Source organism: Micromys minutus (genome assembly GCF_963924665.1).
Source record: "Micromys minutus genome assembly, chromosome: 22".
Taxonomy (NCBI): domain Eukaryota; kingdom Metazoa; phylum Chordata; class Mammalia; order Rodentia; family Muridae; genus Micromys; species Micromys minutus.
Window position 1 is genome coordinate 46,758,777 of NC_137957.1, and position 20,146 is coordinate 46,778,922.

General features: G+C 41.9%; 1 protein-coding gene across 1 annotated transcript in view; it reads right to left on the bottom strand.

The window, feature by feature from the left end:
- Positions 1 to 20,146, bottom strand: part of CRY1 (cryptochrome circadian regulator 1) — a 59,812-nt gene that overhangs the window by 2,490 nt on the left and 37,176 nt on the right. The window contains exons 3-10 of the mRNA XM_080935660.1: positions 18,089 to 18,231; positions 15,824 to 16,008; positions 15,108 to 15,196; positions 13,815 to 13,955; positions 13,423 to 13,734; positions 11,719 to 11,870; positions 11,273 to 11,475; positions 11,075 to 11,170 (exon numbers count right to left, since the gene is read on the bottom strand). Of these exons, the coding sequence (XP_080791786.1) occupies positions 11,075 to 11,170; positions 11,273 to 11,475; positions 11,719 to 11,870; positions 13,423 to 13,734; positions 13,815 to 13,955; positions 15,108 to 15,196; positions 15,824 to 16,008; positions 18,089 to 18,231 (1,321 nt within the window). The remainder of the gene's footprint in view (positions 1 to 11,074; positions 11,171 to 11,272; positions 11,476 to 11,718; positions 11,871 to 13,422; positions 13,735 to 13,814; positions 13,956 to 15,107; positions 15,197 to 15,823; positions 16,009 to 18,088; positions 18,232 to 20,146) is intronic.

Consider the following 20,146-nt stretch of genomic DNA (forward strand, 5'->3'; position numbering starts at 1 on the left):
ATGAGCCAGCTCCAATTAAAAGTTGTCCTTATAAGACTTGCCTTAGTCACGGTGTCTGTTCACAACAGTAACAACCCTAAGACAGTGACCATGAAGAGAAAACACACGGGGGAGGGGTGAGGACAGCAATGAAGAAGATGCCAGTCCTCCACCCTGCCCTTTGGGTCTACATCCTTCAGTCAGAGCCCTTTAAAAATGTGCTTCAATGGAGATGAGGGAGAACAGACTTGCTGAAAGCTAAACAATTCAGATCACAAAGGCAAGACACTGCCATGGGGCAGTTACTTAGCAATTTAACAACCCTTTGCAAAAAGAAAGCCATCTTATAAGGAAGCCGACTTCCTAAAACAGAAATGCTTTACAGAACACCCCCCCCCCCAACACCCATCAACATGCCCAGATTATGAAAAGTATATGCAAGTTGGGTGTGGCACATATTTGTAATCCAATTAACGGGAGACAAAAGCAGGTTCAAGGGGACCTGGCCAAACACAGCATCAAAGGCAGACAGGATTAACTTTGAAATGATTTTAAAACAAACAAACAAACAAAAACTCAAAACAAACCAGAGAGAAAGAGAAAAAGAACATATAGCCATATGGCCCATGGGAGAGGTCACTCCCAAACTATACTTGTTTTGTTGGGCATAGTGTATATACTTGCAGTCTTAATATTGGGCAGGTCAAGACAGGAAGACTGCCACAAACTTGAGCCCAGTCTGGTCTACACAGCAAGTCCCAGGTTATTCGTGGCTATACAGCAAAACCCATTTAGTGAATAAATAAATGAAAAGACACTTATTCCTTTATTTTCCCTGTTATAGTCTCTTGCCGGGCCGTGGCAGCACACACTTTTAATCCTCTCACTTTCTGTCTCTCATTAGAAAAGAACAGTCTTCTTGAAAGAGATAAGACCCAAACATGACAAAATAAAACAGTAAGATAGAGCAAAGCTCATCTCATCGAGTCTGGACATGGAAACCCAGCAGAGAAAAAAACCCAAGAGTAGGCAGGAGGGGGTAAGAGACCCAGTCTTTCTCCCACTGAGGATTCCAATACCATACGCAGTTGAGAGCTATAACATACACACAGAGAGCCTGGTGCAGAGCCACAAAGGCCTGTGCTTGCTGCCCAAAACAACTTATTTCTGCTAAGTACTCATCAAAGCTTTCTTTTGGATAAGGAATTCCATCTTTCAGGAACTCAGAATTTGAAAATTGGCTATCATGGATCACAGATAACAACCTCCATTCCTGGGAAGGGATATCTCTGTACTATAATAAGGAAGCAAGCCAGGCAGTGGTAGTGCACACCTTTGATCCCAGCACTCAGGAGGCAGATCTCTGAATTCAAGGCCAGCCTGGTCTACAGTGAATTCCAGGACAGCTAGGGCTACACAGAGAAACCCTGTCTCAGAAAAACCAACCAAACCAAACCAAACCAAAACAAAACAAAAAGAAAAACAAACAAAAATGAACAAGAAAAAAAAAAAAAAAAAAAAAAAAAGAAGCACTCCTACTGACCCTCTAGTCCACAGGGTTTTTGTTTTCAATTTGATACTGTTGTTCAGAGTGGCCAGTGTCTAATTATACTGGAAATACAACATGTGAACATGTATGGGAATTGTTGCCATGCCTGATTGTACAGCACCATCTATACCTTCATGAAGCCTTGTTAATGCATTTTAATGTCACTGACATGTATATGCGGAGACAGATACATGGTAAGTTCATGCTCTATGTATCATATTACAATAAAAGGTCAGGCCGCATCATGTAGTTGAGGCTGGCTTTGACCCTGAAAGCCTTCCCAGGTGCACACATCAGTTCCTGCTAACAACACATCCTCAGTGACTGGACTCACGCTTCCCACTTACCGCTATAACTGTTAAAAAGACATAGGGTCTGCACACAGGGCTCAGAGTCCAGGAGTAAGCAGGCTTACTAATTAGTGTTATTAGGACACAGTGGTGATTCTGAGGAAGGACAGATCAACTTTTGGTAAGAGTCACAGGAAAGTCCTTAGACAAGGTGCAAAATATTAACCTTGGTTTTAGCTTCTCACATTCGTCAATTCTATTCATTCTTTAAATACTAATTGAATAATCCTGAAAACACTGCAGAGTTAGAACAGCTAAACCAACACACACACACACACACACACACACACACACACACACACTCAGGAAGGAAGGAAGGAAGGAAGGAAGGCAGGACACATACACACACACACACTCTCACACACACATACATACACACATAGGAAGGAAGGAAGAAAGGCAGGACACACACACACACACTCAGGAAGAAAGGCAGGACGCACACACACTCTCTCACACACAGAGGAAGAAAGGAAGGCAGGACAGACACACACACACAGGAAGACAGGACACATACACAAACACACAGGAATGAAGGCAGGACACACACACATAGGAAGAAAAGCAGGACACACACACACACACACACACACACACACACAGGAAAGAAGGCAGGACACACACATACAGGAAGGAAGGCAGGATACACACACACAGGAAGGCAGGACACACATGCACACACTCACACACACACACAGGAAGAAAGGCAGGACACACACACACACACACACACACACACACACACACACACACACGCACACACACAGTGTAGGAAAACAGGAAAACGGTCTTTCCATTTTATTATCTTCTCCATGCTCTCAACTTTTCTTGAGGATAGCTACAAGAAAGACCCTGAAGACAGAGGTTTAGGGTTTCTCTCCTTCCTGTGTATATGTGAGTGTGCCTGTGTGAGCATGTGTGGTATGTGTGTGTCACTATGTTTGAGTGTGTGTGGGTGTGTGCGGTATGTGTGTGTGTGTGTGTGTGTGTGTGAGAACTTGTGAGAGTCTGTCCTTTTATCATGTGGATCCTAAGGATCAGACTCAGGTGGTCAGGCTTGATAGCATGAGTGTGTGTGTGTGTGTGTGAGTGTGTGTGGTGTGTGTGTGTGTGGTGTGTATGACTGTGTGTGTGTGAACTTGTGAGAGTCTGTCCTTTTATCATGTGGATCCTAAGGATCAGACTCAGGTGGTCAGGCTTGATAGCATGAGTGTGTGTGTGTGTGTGTGTGAGTGTGTGTGGTGTGTGTGTGTGTGGTGTGTATGACTGTGTGTGTGTGAACTTGTGAGAGTCTGTCCTTTTATCCTAAGGATCAAACTCAGGTGGTCAGGCTTGATAGCATGTACTTTTCTGAGGCAACTGCCCACCTGAAATTCACTTTAAAAAGAGTATTTCCTACCAAGTGTGGGGGTGTAAACCTGTGATCTCAGGCTTCAGGAGGCTGAGGCAGGCTGCTCCTGAGCTTGAACACTATTTCTAAAACAGCGTTGGCTTGTCTTTGGGAATAAGGCATGGCTCAGATGGCAGACTGGAGAGTATGCACAGGACTGTGGGTTTCATACCTGCACTGGAGAAAAACAATCTTGCTCCAGAAAGTTTTGCAAGGGCAAAGCAGTTTCCCTTTATGATACAGTCTATAGCACAGAACGGGCTTTTCACAAAATTATGACTTAAAAACCCAAATAGACTGGGCAAATGCTGCATAAGATACTCTGGGAATTGGTTACAACACAGGAACTCCAATTACTATGACTGAATGCATAAGACCTGCACAAAATCAGGGCCCACAACATCCCAGCACTGATGTCGGAGGGAGCCGCGAACGCCCGCCCTAGCCTGAGGAGCTACTGGCAACTGGTGGTTGCTGGGAGGAGCCATTTTTCTTCAGGGATGTGGGTCCGGAGACTCCCCAGCTCCTGTGGGGCCTATGCATGGGAAGCACCATGTGGATTCTGAGTTTTTGAAACGGAGCACAGAAAATTGGAAAAGCCCGTGTGAGGGTGAGGGACCGGAGGAAAGGGAAAGAGGTGAGTTTGATCAAGACACTATATGCATCTACGAAATTCTCAAACAAAAAGAGATTGTGAAAGGAAATGCATGGCACTTTAGTAAGAACTACATTAGCTGGAACTATACACGGCATTCTTTCTCTTTTACATTTTTCTGAGTTTTGTAAATTACAATGGAAATTATTATTTTATTGTTTCCTCCTAAAATAAATCACTTACGCCTACTTTTCATTACAGGCTCATGTGCAGCGTGGGAAGAAGCTGTGACAGGCCTTCTAACACAGTCGTCTGAATGGCTACAGTGGTTAATGCTGTCACTATGACGGTCTCTGGGCATGCTTGTGGGTAGCATCTAACCATGGGCTAGGATCCCAACTGGATCAAAGAAGACAGTGGGCTGAGCAGCAACATCGCCCATTTGCTTCTCCACTGTGAATCTCATGTGACCAGCTGCCTCCAGTCTCTGCTGTCATCCCTTCCTGAGGCGGCAGATTCTGTCCTGACAGTGAGCTGAGGTAACCCCTCTGCCCTTACACAACACTGCAGTGACTGAGAATGTGGCATAAGCTTCCACTGCTTGTTTTTACATTAAGAACATTTACTTTGAGGTGTGTGTGTGTGTGTGTGTGTGTGTGTGTGTGTGTCCCTGTGTGGAGCTCAGAGAACTTTTAGGAATTTTCTCCTTTGGTCAATGATTCCCAGGGACTGAACTCAGTTCATTGGGCATCTGGGAGAGGAGAGTTTCTGCTTTTAAAGCAAACCAATGGTTTCTTAAGAGATCTCATTTGCAAGACATAACACCAAACCTGGCTATTTATCCAGTTGATCCTGCAAGCTGAGGTTGAGTACAGCCTAAGACAAAGCTCCAGGCCGTCTCGAATAAGAGAGGAGCTGGGGCAGGGATGCAGCTCAGTTGCTGGAGTTCCTGCTAGGCACACAGGCAGCCAATATCTCATAAAAATGGGTACGCCTGTAATCCCAGCACCCAGGAGGCAGAGGCAGGACACTACATGTAATGCATTACGTTAAGACCCTATCTCCAAAGAAACCAAGGTTCTTGAGCTGCAAATACCATTTCTAACCTTCTAATCATATCCATTTCACTTGCCCATAGAAAACAAAAACAATTGCTTCTAAAGAATTATTTTTGCTATTAGTTTTCCAGATGATAAGTTTATTTCCCTGTATAATATCTTTAAAAGAACATGACAAAAGCAAGCAATTTCTAGAAATGAAGTGTGAGCCAGCCAAGGGTTTACAGTGAGTCTGACAAACACTAGTGCATGATTTTCTTTTATCAAGAGTAAAGGTGACCTGGGGAGCCAACTCAACTTCACAAGCACATGTCACCAGAGAAAGACCAGTTCATCTTCACACACACACACACACACACACACACACACACACACACACCCTACCCCCATCACTTTGAGCAACTCACAATGAGTTCTTGCAATATGTGTGTGTGTGTGTGTGTGTGTGTGTGTGTGTGTGTGTTACTGTCTGCCTAGCAGGGGTGGGCCTACGAAAAACAAAACACATGGCACAAAAGCAAGTGCAAAGGCTGCCCCAGGATATTCTGAATTTTCTAAGGTTAAGTTGGGTCAGAAAATCCAACACCAAGCACACAGAGCCCTGGTGCCCTAGTCCTGAGGTGTGGCTAGCAGGGACAGGTGGGTCAAAGGTCAAAGGCTTACAGCAAGCCTCACATGTCACTAAATACATCTTTTTTCTACCACACTTGGAAGGTCCCTCCCACCCACTGTGTTCATGTCATTCCTTTGTCTAAGGTGAACACTAACTTACTTTTTACTCTAAAAAACAACCCTGGGCATAGGCCAAACAGTCCTTTCATAAGGATGTCCTAAGACCATCAGAAAACGAATACTCACATGACCATTCACAACAGGAGCAATATTACAGTTATGAAGTAGCAACAAAATCCTTCTATGGTTGGGGTCACCTCAACACGAGGGACTGGATTAAAGGGTCACAGCACTAGAAACAGTGAGAACCACTGCTCTGAAGACTTGCCACTTCTGCAAGATGTTATTTTACCCATCTGGCTCATAAGAGGTTTTTGAGGGACCATACATAAGGCATATTAGCACACACACGGCTGGTCACTGTGTGTGGATGTGCAAAGCACAACCTCACAGAGCTTTCAGTCTGAGTTCTCTGATGAGCACTGATGCTGACGAACAGTTTGTGATAGAAAAAGTACACTAAAAATGAAATGAAAACTAGGAAATAGACGGTGGTTATTTCAGTATAAACATAAAAGTACATTAAGACATAATAGGGTCTATGGCTAATTTCCTAAGCATAAGAAAGTGTAAAAATGGAAAAAATGTTATTTGTATTGCAGAGATTAGAAAATTTCCAGTCATTTAAAATCCCCTCAAAGGGTCAATGTGTAGCTTTGTAGTACACAGCACAAAAATGTCACTGAGGACTGTGAACTTCAATGTACCACAGAAGGTACCGACAAGAACGGCCTGCAGAAAGGGTGGGTTTGAGGCACAGAGCAATGGAATTTAAAGGTGAGTATGTCTTTTCAAGTCAGGAAAGGCTTCCTCCTGACCAAAAATAAGGAAAAAGGCTTGACCCATGCAGAGCAAACCTTAAGATCTTCCCACCACACTGCAGTGTCTGGTTCTAAAATGCTTTTGCTTCCCTCTGATAATTAGTGGACTGACAATCTGTCATCTTCTGAAACCCACCTTGTCTGTTCCCTTGCTCTCTGCTTTCTCCCTGGCACACTGTTCAATAAGGCAGTGACCTAGAGGTCTTCGCCTTTTCCCCTCTACACTTTAGACTGGAAGTGCTCGGTGGGTTTATATTCTTTATGTCTTTCAAACACCTCAGAGAAACATCCCCAAAGGCAGTACAGGCAAACATTTACACGATTATAGTAATTTCATGATTAATTTTTCTGTAACATGAAGATCTTATTTTATAAATGAATGAAGCAAAGGCAGCTCAATTTAACTTGCTATGGTGATTAGCCTTTAGGATAACTCCAAATAAAGGGCTCAGGAGCACCATGTGCCCTCATAGTTCCTCATAGTTCCTCGCCAACCAGTGCCCACCCCTCTGCTTCCTGCCTGTCATCAGGGCACTCCCCAGTGCTTCCTGCCTGTCATCAGAACACTCCCCAGTGCTTCTGTCTCTCACACTTGCATGGGGGCTGACAGAGCAGGCTGAGAACTGAACAAGAGATCTGAAAGAACTTTCAAAACAACATACAGAGATTTACTTCAAATTATAGGAGGCCTGCAGAGGAGCCCATCTGTAGTCAGTCAACTGTCCCCACTGCAGAGGAGCACGTCTGCAGTCAACTGTCCCCACTGGCAGCTTTTTTCGGGTGAGTCAGGTCCCAGCAGTGAAATATTTTACCTTATAAACAGCCCACACAAAGTGCATCTGCAGAGTAGGCCTCCCGATGCAGAGCAAGCTTGAGCTGGATTCAGTCTTATACAACACTTACTGCTGTGAGGTCTTATGAGCAAGTGACCCCTCCTAAGATGATTTTATCAAACATCAGGTGAGAATGTCCTAACGCCCTGGAGATTACTTCTGGACACACGACTGGCTGGAAAACCTAATCCTTGGAAGATAGTGCACATGCAGCTTTCACAGAAACATAAGAACTTTCTGATTACAAATAGTTACTTCAAGGGAGTTTATTCTGAGATTGGGAATACAGCTCAGTGTGCAGAATGCTTTCTCCCAGCATAAAAATTCTGGCTTCAATTCTTAGCACCGTAAAAAGAAAAAAAAAAAAAAAAAAGAAAAAGAAAAAGGTCTTTTTTTTTTTTTTTTTTTTTTTTAATAACAGCTTGGAACATGCTGTACCTAAAAATACTAAAGCATTCCTGAGGCGATGTCTGTTTTGAATCTCGTTCTTCTGCCTCACGTGAGTTTGGTTGTAACCTTAGAAAACCAGTGAAACCTAGTCAGTGTAATACTGGGAGTCCTGGCCAGAGCATTAGACAACAAAAAGAAGTCAAAGGGATTCACAAGGAAAGGAAGAAGTCAAAATATCCCTAATTTGCAGATAATATAATAGTGTACTTAAGTGACCCCAAAATTTCCACCAGAGAACTTTTACAACTAATAAACAACTTCAGCAAAGTGGCTGTCTAGAAAGTAACTCAAACAAATCAACTGCCTTCCTCTACTCAAAGGATAAACAGGCTGAGAAAGAAATTAGAGATTGACACACTTCACACTAGTCACAAAGACTATAAAATACCTTGGGGTGACCCTAACCAAGCAAGTGTATGACAAGAACTTCAAGATTCTGAAAAAGGAAATTAAAGAAAATCTCAGAAGATGGAAAGATTTCCCATGCTCATGGATTGACAGGATCAACATTGTAAAAATGGCCATCTTGCCAATAGCAATCTACAGATTCAATGCAATCCCCATCAAAATTCCAACTCAATTCTTCATAGAGTTGGAAAGAGCAATTTGCAATTTCATCTAGAGTAACAAAAAACTGAGAATAGCGAAATCTATTCTCAAGAATAAAAACATATCTGGGGGAATCACCATCCCTGATCTCAAGCTGTATTACAGAGCAATTATGATAAAAACTACATGGTACTAGTACAGAGATAGACATGTAGATCAATGGAACAGAATTGAAGACCCAGAAATGAACCCACACAGCTATGGTCACTTGATCTTTGACAAAAGAGCTAAAAACATTCAATGGAAAAAGGACAGCCTCTTCAACAAATGGTGCTGGTACAACTGGAAGTCAGCATGTAGAAGAATGCAAATCGATCCTTTCTTATCTCCTTGTACAAAGCTCAAGTTCAAGTGGATGAAAGACCTCTGCATAAAACCAGGTACACTGAAACTATTAGAAGAAAAAGTGGGAAAGAGTTTAGAACACAGAGGACAGGGGAATGTTTCGTAAACAGAATACCAATGGCTTATGCTCTAAGATCAAGAATTGACAAATGGGGCCTCATGAGATTGCAAAGCTTCTGTAAAGCTAAGGACACTGTTAAGAAGACAAAATGGCAGCCAACAGATTGGAAAAGGATCTTTACTAATCTTACATCTGATAGAGGGCTAGTACCCAATATATACAAAGAACTCAGGAAGCTAGACTCTAGAGAATCAAATAATCCTATTAAAAATGGGGTACAGAGCTAAACAAAGAATTCTCAACTGAGGAATATCGAATGGCTGAGAAGCACCTAAACAAATGCTCAACATTCCTAGTCATCAGAGAAATGCAAATCAAAACAACCCTGAGATTCCACCTCACATCAGTCAGAATGGGTAAGATCAAAAACTCAGGTGACAGCAGATGCTGGCGAGGATGTGAAGAAAGAGGAACACTCCTCCACTGTTGGTGGGGTTGTAAGCTGGTACAACCACTCTGGAAATCAGTCTGGTGGTTCCTCAGAAGATTGGACATAGTACTACCTGAAAACCCAGCTATTGCACTCCTGGGCATATACCCCAAAGATGCTCCAACATATAACAAGGACACATGCTCAATATGTTCATAGCAGCCTTATTTATAATAGCCAGAAGCTGGAAAGAACCCAGATGTCCTTCAACAGTAGAATGGATACAGAAAGTGTGGTGCATTTACACAATGGAGCACTACTCAGCCATCAGAAACAATGACTTCATAAAATTCCTAGGCAAATGGATGGAACTAGAGACTATCATCCTGAGTGAGGTAATCCAGTCACACACACGAAAGAACACACACATGCACTCACTGATAAGTGGATACTAGCCTCAGAAAGCTCTGAATACCAGAAACAATTCACAGACCTTACGAAGCTCAAAAAGAAGGAAGGCCAAAATGGGGATGCCTTAGTCCTTCTTAGAAAGGAGAACAAAACATTCATGGGAGGAAATGCAAGGTCAAATAGAGGAACAGGGATTGAAGAAAAGATCACTCAGAAGCTGCCTCACCTTGGGATCCACCATATATGCAGTCACCAAATCCAAGCACTGTAGCTGATTCCAAAAAGTACTTACTGGCAGGAAGCAGACAGAGGTGCCCCCTCAGGGACTATATGTTAGAGTCATATAGATCAGCTGAGCATGCTTGCAGCTAACCATCAGTCTGAACACAGGGACCCCAATGAAGGTGCTAAAGAAAGGACCTAAGGAGTTAAAAGGGATTGCAACCTCATGGGAAGATAACAACATTATTAACCAACCAAAACCTCCAATACTCCCATGGAGTAAAACACCAACCTCTGTGCACACACTGAGAGACCTATTGATCCAGTTGCACATGTAGCTGAAGATAGCAATGTCTGGCATCAATGTGAGAAGAGGCTTTTGGCTCAGGGAGGGCATGTTTTCCCAATGTAGGGGAATGCCAAGGCAATGGGGTAGAGAGGGTGATTAGGAGGGAGTGCACCTTTGTGAAGGTAAATGGAGGGGGAGGGAGGATGGGATCGAGGGGGGGGGGGGGGGAGGGAAGGGATAACATCTCAAATGTAAATCCAGAGTATCTAATAAAAATTATGAAAGAAAACTAGTGAAACAATGCAATTTTCCAATACACACCAACTTCCAAAGACAGGTGTATATTTTTAAGTTACGTCTGTGTGTCTGTTTGTTTTCATGTACAGTGTGTGTGTGTGTGTGTGTGTGTGTGTGTGTGTGTGCAGATATATAGAGGGCAGCACAGGGTGTCGGATTCCTGAAGCTGGAGTTACAGGCAGTTGTGAGACATTGGCTGTGTGATCTGGGAATCTGACGTGGTCCTTTGTAAGAGCAGTAAGCACTCTTAGCATCCCTCAGCCCTCAGAGGGACTTTCAAGATTACTATCACACATTCTGAAAACAGATCTGAGTTCCCCTTATTCTCAGGCTGAGCTGATGGAGGAGTTATTTGGTGGTAGAGCACTCACCCGAGCTTGCTCTCAGAACCACACAGAAACAAACAAAACAAACCCTATCATTCACTTTACAACTTGTAGCTTGACTCCGTATCAACTACATGCAATGATATTTTTCACCTTTAAGATCTTTACTGAGGGAGGTAATGCTGTAACTGCAAGCCTGTACACAAACGACTTTTAATTTTAAAGACAGCCTTTCAAAAAGTCAAACCTACTCTGACAAGGCTCACTAGAGAGTGTATTTGGTCATTACCCTCTTTATGTTACCAAGTCCGGAAAGGTCTCACTTACTTCCACCGCTGCTACAGCTTGGGACATTCTCTCCGGGAGCATAGCCCATGAGCCCTCCGTTCCCATTAGGATTAGAAGGGACTGAGGCAAGAAGACCTGCAGGGAGACATTTTCCTATTAAATTATGACTAAGGAAAAAGCAGTGATAGCCAGTTCTGCGGCTGACAAGGAGACACATCCAGGACAGGCCCAACATACCGAGCCCTCTGTACCGGGAAAGCTGCTGATAGATCTGCTTCATCCTTTCAATGTTCAGTCGGCTTGCCTCAGCATGGTTCACCATCGGTTTGGGATAATTAACCCCTATCAAGCATTTGGCTACCTTCTGGATACCTTCTGGTGCATTCCAAGGATCGTAGATGTATTTTGCAGGGAAGCCTCTTAGGACAGGCAAATAACGCCTTTTGGGAGAAGGAAGAGAATTTTTTTAATGAACTTTACTGAACCATGAATGACAGAAAACAAATCAATATCACTGAAATGATATGTTCTCAGTTCTGCTGCCCACCAAGAGCATAAAATATCTTGAATTCAGAGATGAGCCTGCCTCTGCCTCGGGTGTTGGGATTGAAGGTGTGAGCCACCATGCCCCGGAAGACTAGAGAATACAGTGTGCTGTAGGCACGAGCTCTCCCTTGCCTTACCTAATGTAGTCTCCATTGGGATCGGTCCTCCTACCAAACCCGACGGGGCAGTAGCAGTGGAAAAACTGCTGGAAGAAGGAACTACAGGACAGCCACATCCAGCTTCCAGCGTTGATGCTCCAGTCTGCGTCAAGCAGCAGTTCTTCAAAGACCTTCGGAGGAACGGTGACCAACCAGTTTACACACATAGCACCCAAGGCAGTTTCTAAGGTCACTGTAGACCACAACTCAAGACAAGAAAATCTACATAGAACTGAAAATTAAACATTCCAAAATATATGATGCATTCTAATGAGTAATTTCTGGGAAAGAATACACGAGAACTATGGCTTTCTGGATAGAATATATTTCCATAACTGTGGAGGTTTGAATGAGGCGGGCCCCCGGGGGTGTGAGTGTTTGTGTGTGAGCACTGTACACCTGTGGATCAGGCGTGAGCCCTTTAACTCCGGCTCTGCACTCAGGCCTGCCTCCCTGCTGCTGTGCCACCATCGGGGTGGTCACAGAGTCCACCATTCTCTGAAACCAGGACCCTAATTAAATGTTTCTGTTTGTAAGTTTCCTCGGTCATGGTGTTTTGTCATGACAACTAAGACAATAACCCTGGAAGCTACTGTGGGGAGAGTAAAAATACTCAAATCAATGAGTTTTAAAGAACTATAAGATGCTAGTAGTTTCAGAAAGGATAGTATCCCACTTTTAAGGAAGCAAAAATATACCAACTAAATCCCAAAACAAAACACAGAAGCCTGAATGTTCTGCACAGACAAAGGGAACATGCCAATACAAGGTATCATAAGTGCAGTAGCATTATACTTTAAATTTAAATTAGGTACTAGGAGACATATGAGATGGGAAACAAATCCTTAACAATTAAAAACCAAAGAACAGGATTAGAAACACCTGAGGAGGTGAGACGGTTCGCTGGCTAAGGGGGCTTATTGCTCAGTCCAACAACCTGAATTCAATTCCCAGAACCCACGTAGTGGAGAGAACCAACAAGTTGCCCTCCAACACACAAAAACCTGAAAAGGTTTTTTTTTTAATAAAGCAATATTCCTTGAACTGGAAAAACTGATGAAGGGGCTAGACAAGTAACAGGTGATGCAGGTCTTAAGTCTGACTACATGGCGATGTTAGGAAACGTAGTCTGCTTCCACATATGCACTAAAGGACTCGTGAGAAGGTAAGTTAGGTAAAATGACGTGCAGCTTACAGGTCATGTAATGTGAACTCACTGTTTCTAAGAGCTCATGGGTGACTTTGACAGTGTCCACCACCTATAAATATATCTGTCTAATCAATAAGTTACTTTTCTTACTCTTAGAGACAGGCTCGTGATGAAGCAGTGGTGGCCTTGCCGTCCAGGTCTTCTCATCTCTGTCATTAGTGTGGGACTGTATGGGACTGCAGGCCGTACTACCACACAAGGACAAAGTGCTGAACAGTAACAGTTCTCTAGCGGAAAGATGGTTTAACTGTAGGAATGACTTTTGGTTAAGCAATTTAACCAGCCCTGTCAGAGTTCAACTCCTTGCTCTTGACAACCGTGTCCATACTGTGGGCATCATATGCTTTATCACTACGGATGGACAAGGGCACTCCTACACCCCGAAAGCCATGCTCTTCCCCACCCCACACTGCAGCTCAGGGCGCCTTGCATTTGTGAAGCCTTCCAGGATGCTCAGGTTTCAGAACATTTACCTTCATCCCTTCTTCCCAACTGATCCACAGGTCACCGCGGGTCAGGAAACACGCCACTGCATGTCTGGCTAAATGGTGGATCCAGCCCTCCTGACGAAGCTGCGTCATGATGGCATCGATCCATGGAAAGCCTGTCCGGCCTTCCGCCCACTTGGCCAGAGCCTCGGGATTCTTGTCCCAAGGGATCTGAACACAGATGGGGTTCCCTTCCATTTTGTCAAAGCGTGGGTTGTTTGTGGCTGCTGTATAAAAAAATTCACGCCACAAGAGTTGCCCATAAAGAGAAAGGGGAGGGGAACCATTTTTCTTTACCTGTGATTAAAAAACAAAAAAGTATTATCAGAAAAAAATTTAAAGTATTTCAAAAAATATACTCTGACTTCAGATAATACCTTTTTGTAGAGGTCTGTTAGTTTGAAATAAAATAGCCGACATGATAAACAACCAAAGCGGAGATACGGACTGAGTCCAGTTGGGCTTGCAAGCAGGGAGTTTGCATTCATTCGAGGTCTCTCAAAGTTTGCAACCCAGGCCTGGAAACACAGAGACAATTATATTATCTTCTTTAATCACATTAAAAGAATGTTAAGAATTACCCCAGTGAGATAGCTCAGCAGTGTGCAAGGCACCTACTGCCAAGCCTAAAGACAAAGGACACCCCCCCACACACAGAGACACCCCCCCACACACAGAGACACCCCCCCCACAGAGACACACCCCCCACAGAGACACACATACACACGGAGACACACCCACACCCACACACATACATACAGAGACACACAAAAACTGAGGATTTTGAGTAATGTTATTATCCCAGCTATAAATCTCTGATTTTGGAATTTTTGAAAGAGACTTTAAAAGGTGAGTTTTCTTTTCCTGAAGCCATCCATGTGCAATAAATGACCATCAAGTTCCCAGCATCAGGAGTAAAGTGCCTTCATCCTGTCTCTTTGAACACTGAGGTAAAGGTGGGATACTGTGGCATGCCTTGTCCACCACTACCTTTCCTAAGGCTTCAGATGCTCATGGTCAAATAATGATAGTTGGAAAACATAAAAGGAAAATTCCATAAATAACTTACAGGTTCTAAGTAACTTATTATAGTAGATCACAAGTATACTACATTAGTGAGTGTATTAATCTCCTGATGCATCTAACTTACAAACTAAGCTGTACTGAGTGACTGGAGAGCGCAAGGATGGGGGTTATCACACAGGAACAGTATCTGAGGGGTGGATGGACATGATCGATACATCTGAGTCTTGTTAACGTGTACAGTCGATACGGAGTGGCAGTGAGACTGTATCGTGGTAAGGCTATCAAGGCACAAATGTGGTAAATGCAGGCTCTGTACTGTTATCTGGCTTCAGGAGTCCCGGGCACAGGACAGTGCTGTAGGCAGAATCCTGCTCTGGCTACCAGGTCAGCTCAGACAGGTTGAAAACAGAAGCAACAGCAGGACACCGGCAACCGGGACAACCAAGAGGGAGGGATGGCAGGGAAGTGATGACTAATGGTGACTTTGAAACACTAGATTTGTGCTGCTGTAGCATTTCTCTCAGTCTTCTCTGTCAACAGCTTCTTCTTGTTTTTAAAAGTTCATGGGTGTGCTTCCCTGGATGTGCCTGATCTCATCTAAACAAGAGTGAAGTAAGCTTTGAAATGTTCACTTGGAATTGTACCTTTCTTTCCAAATGCCTTTCTAAACGTGTAAGTGCCTCAGTTTCTCCTCCTGGCCACACTGCAGAGGACAAGCCATCAGTATCAAAGCCTAGGGAAAAAGAATGAAAGAAACGAAGAAAGAAAAGTCATCATTAATATTGTCATTATTCCAAAATAAAAATAACCTTTTTACCTGATCACACTTACTTGGGAAACACATTACTCTGCAAAAATAAAATAAAAATAAACAAATAAATACAACTCTACAGGACTGCACTGCCTAAACAGGCCTATTCCGGCCCCACCCAACATTAGACTCCTGCCCCAAAGACCACAATACCGCTTCTATCTTCAGGATACACATCTTCACCTGATAGCAGGTCACGTGTTAAGAATGCACAAGATATTTTTGGTTTCTAAGTTTTCCTTTATTTTCCCCTTTACTTTTCTCTTCTCAGCAAAAATACATTAGAAGTGAAATTTCCAAGTGATCTATGATTATTGTTTTACAATATAATGTATTTTAAATCACGTGGGAATTTCATACACCATATTCTGATCACACGCCCCTTACCCGTCCCCCTCAAGCTTCCCGGATCTACCTAGATCTCCCCGCCATGCTGACTGACTGTGTCCTTCCTGACCTTTCCCAGACATGCGTCAGGTCTACTTTGTGCTGCCCACGCACTGTGGGTGACTTAACCCGAGCACCACACTTATCGACGGCTGCACCCACCGAGCTCCTCCAGGGAAGGAACCCCGTACTTCTCATCGTGGTCGTCAGACAGAGGGGTCGTGCACTTTCCTATCACAGCTGATGTGATGGTGTCTGCTGGCATCTCCAGTGGCTCCATTTTGCTGACGAGAGTCTGAAACCTTTTATAGGTTAGAGGTGGCTGCCCACCATTGAGCTCTATGATCCTGTTATAAGAGTAAGACTCAGTTAGTAAATGATAACATAGTTTGGCTGATAAGCTTAAAAAGGCTTACTACCAAAAATTTATCAATTAAGACCTTTTAAATGTTAGCTTCTGATATGACCAGAAAATGTGTTCAAAAATGGTTAATAAATCTAAAACCAGTCTCCTGAAGTCTTAGATGTCTACTAGGTATCAAATAATATAGAATGCAAACATCAAATCATTCATGACAAGTATTTAGGATTATAACTAAAAAGTAACAAAGTACTTCAACTAGCCTACAGGATATGTATGTACGTATGTATGTATGTATGTATGGATATAAATTAATATAAATGGGCAAGTGAAAAATGAACCAATCCAAGAAATCTCAAGAGGCACCAACAAAACTACACTAGGTTGATAATTATAATGAGAAATAATCAGAAAAGTAAAACTGCTATCAGTGGTGGTGCACACCTTTAATCCCAGCACTTGGGAGGCAGAGGCAGGTGAGTCTCTAAAAATTCAAGGCTGGCCTGCTCTACAGAGTGAGTTCTAGAACAGCCAGTGCTACACGAGAAACCCTGTCTCCTCTTGCGCCTTCTCCTGTGTCCCCATCTCCTCTACAGACTTGGAAAAGACAAGCCAGCAGCACTTCCAAAGATTTGCATTAAATTAGACATGGCTTCAGAGTAGCTAATCACATTTTTCATTATGGCCATTTCCTTATAATCACAGTCACAATCCAGCTTTACCATCTATTGATGTAGAAATGGAAACCTTTCACAGGATTTAAATGAAGCAGCTGAGATCACATAACTATTTCAACTGCTAATCAAGTATTTCTTCATCCAAAGCATTATGTAGTTTTCTTTATACCTTGTGTATTATTGGTTATGTTTACAGATAGAAACTACCAGGAAAGCTATTCTCCCTGCTGCAAGTACAGTTTGTCTTGGTTTAATATCTTGAGATTTCATATAGGCTATAATGAAATTTGTTGAATTCAATAATACTACAATAACACTATTAATGTCTCTTAATTATCCACCAGCAAACTGAAACTCATAGAAAAGATTTTTACACACACACACACACACACACACACACACACACACACACACACACAAAACTGGTATGCACTCACAACTCAATAAAAACTAATTTTTACCATGTTTCTGAGTCTCCCACTTAGAAGCAAGTTCTCTTATCCTGTTTTGTCTCCTCACACTCATTCACTGACATTAAGAAAACTGAGACCAGACAGAAGTCTTATTACCAAAAGAACTAGCACATGCAAGTCAACACCCAGGGAAGATGCTTACCTGGATCAAATAATGATTTTAATTTACTTGTTAACACAAGTAAATTCAGTTTATGTTATTTATAGGATTTGTTTTGTTAACTTGGTACAATGTGTAAATAACTTAAAAGGTAAAATTACTTAATAGATTCATAAATTGTGATTTTCATGTTTATAAAAACAATTTCATGCCAGAAGTTACTGTAAACTTACACCTCATGAACCTTCTAAACTCTCAGCATGCGTTACTTTCTAAATTCAAACTGGCCAGAGTCTCTGTGCTGGTCAACGCATCCCAGTGAGTAGCACAGCCCCCCAGCAGACACGCTTCAGAGCACTCCAACTGTGTAGTTATCACTGCACTTCTCAACGCAGCAAAGGGATAAGCTAGTGTACACGTAAGAAAACCACACAAAATGTATCAAAAAGATATGGATGTGTGTCAAATAAGCTGTTAATCTAATTATGCCGACAGCCCTGAAAGGAAATAGTGGGCCAAGGCAGCAGTAAAAAAAAATGTAAATAGCATTTTTTAGTTTAAAACTGAGGCGCTACATATTTTATTTTTATGCACTGTATCTACAATTTTGGTATTACACTGAGTGAATAAAATTCACAACAGCTAAGTAAAATACTAAGGACTTGATATAAACCCATTAATTCTTACAATTCTGATTCTAATAGTTCCCATTTTTATAACCTTACTCAATTATGTACTTAATATCACCCAACAGTGTACCTAAAATATCGAAGATGGTAATGTCATTATACATTTTCTTGTAATAAAGATTCTTACTTGTCTAGGTCATACAGTGTATGTGAAATGCGCACAATGACTTCGACGCCAGCCTCAGTGGCCAGCTTCTTGATAGCTGCATCTCGTTCCTTCCCAAAAGGCTCTGAATCATACTCGATTGAAAGTTTAGTAATGTTCCACTCCTAAAACAAGACAAAAAGGGGCAACAACACATTACAATTTTATAGCTATATTCTTCTTTTAACTGTAACTTGAAAATTTACATCAAACACTTATATAAAAATTAAATTTCAAATATGAAAAAATTATGCAATTTAACAATGTGAAAATATGCAGATGAGATATATATGCTGACTAGATTCCAGGCTTGTGCCTGGCAGGAGCCAATCTAGCAATATACTTAAATGTACTCTTTATATTAGGTGTTTAGGTAGTTTCCTTTCTAAATTCCCCGCCTTATTTAATTCCATATGAAAACCACCAGTTTGGCACTTTGCAGGTAAAGTTATTATTTTTTTAAGAGGGACATGCTCAGGTTCAAAGAAACAGAACACAGGAACTTACACCACTGACTCTAAGAATTACTCTTGAATAAACCTTTGGTAGCTGATATGGTATGAACTGTTTTGCTGAGAATGAATATTTTATTTCTGACCATTACAAAAGACGGCAACAAAAAACTTGGAACCAAGAATAAAAACAGCAACTAATGAATAATATTGTACCATTAACTTACATCTCTTTATAGTTACTATAAATAAGGAAACTATGACTTAAGATAATTAAATGATTTTCTCAGGATGGTTGTTAAGTTTCATTAAACTCTAAAATCTATTCTAATTTGCTTCAAAAAGCAAAAGAAATCCTATAATTCTATTACTTAACTGCCTGTATGATACAAGATTGTAACAGACCAAAGGTGCTCCCAATAAAGCCTTCTAAAATCATATTATGCATTTTGCAGTTGGTTACTTCAGTTAATTTTTAAGTATGTGTCCTCATGTGTGTGGACACCACAGAAGCCAGAAGAGGGCATCACATCCCCAGTAGGTAGAGTTTGACCACTGTGGGTACTGGGATTTCAATTCAGATCTCCCAGAAGAGCAGCACACCCTTTTAACCTCTGGAACATCTCTCTAGCCCAGCACATACATACATTTAAAGCACATTTAGGCATTTATTCTATTTCTTCCTAGAAATCCTTGAGAAACAATCAATGGATTAAAAATGAACACATTTAAAGTTCTGAGAGATGGGCACATTCCAGCTGTCCTGATTTACACTCCATCGGTACCAGTGTCCTAGAGTGACTATCAGCTCTATGCATTATCTATAAAGATGTCTGTGGGACTAAGAAAAATAGAACATTTAAAAAACTTTCCATTCTTGAAGGTCTTCAAAGAACTGAGGAATGAAAATAATTATTTACTTTACTGCCTTTTTCGTATTTGTGAGTACAGACATGCTATTTCTTTAAATTTAAGAATGCATGTAAATGAAGGTAGAAAGCATTGTGTATACATATTTATGTATACACATTTGTCCCATGGTAAGGCACACAGACAAGCAGAGTCTCCAGAGGAGAAGAATGCTCACACTGCTAGACACACCAAATGCCCCTAGCCCGCATTATGCATTAGTGAGCAGAGCATGGAGCACACAGTGAAGCTGAGCACCACGGCTTCCATGTGTGCACTTGTGTGCACTGTGGCCACTGTCCTCCTGATTCTGTTGTACTTTGCTGTGTTTCTTAGAGCTCCTGGTAGTTTAACAACAACAACCCTTTACTGTTTTAGTCATGAAAACCTTTTGCATAGTTAGTATCTTATAATTAGTTCTATGTTTTTTTTTTTTGAGAAATACATTTGATGGTATTTGAGGTGAGTCAATAAATAATACTCCCTGCTAGTTTTGCTTTATTGAGTTCAGTCATGCACATCAGAGGGGTAAAGGTAAAACTATAAAAAGCATCATTAGTAAAGCTAAACTGGAGAAGTGTTACTAGGTTTAGGACAAGTCAGCTTGCTGATGGGTCACTATTGGACTGTTCTGTCAATCATAAGCAGTACTTCCCTTGCACTAAGGGCTGTCACTCTA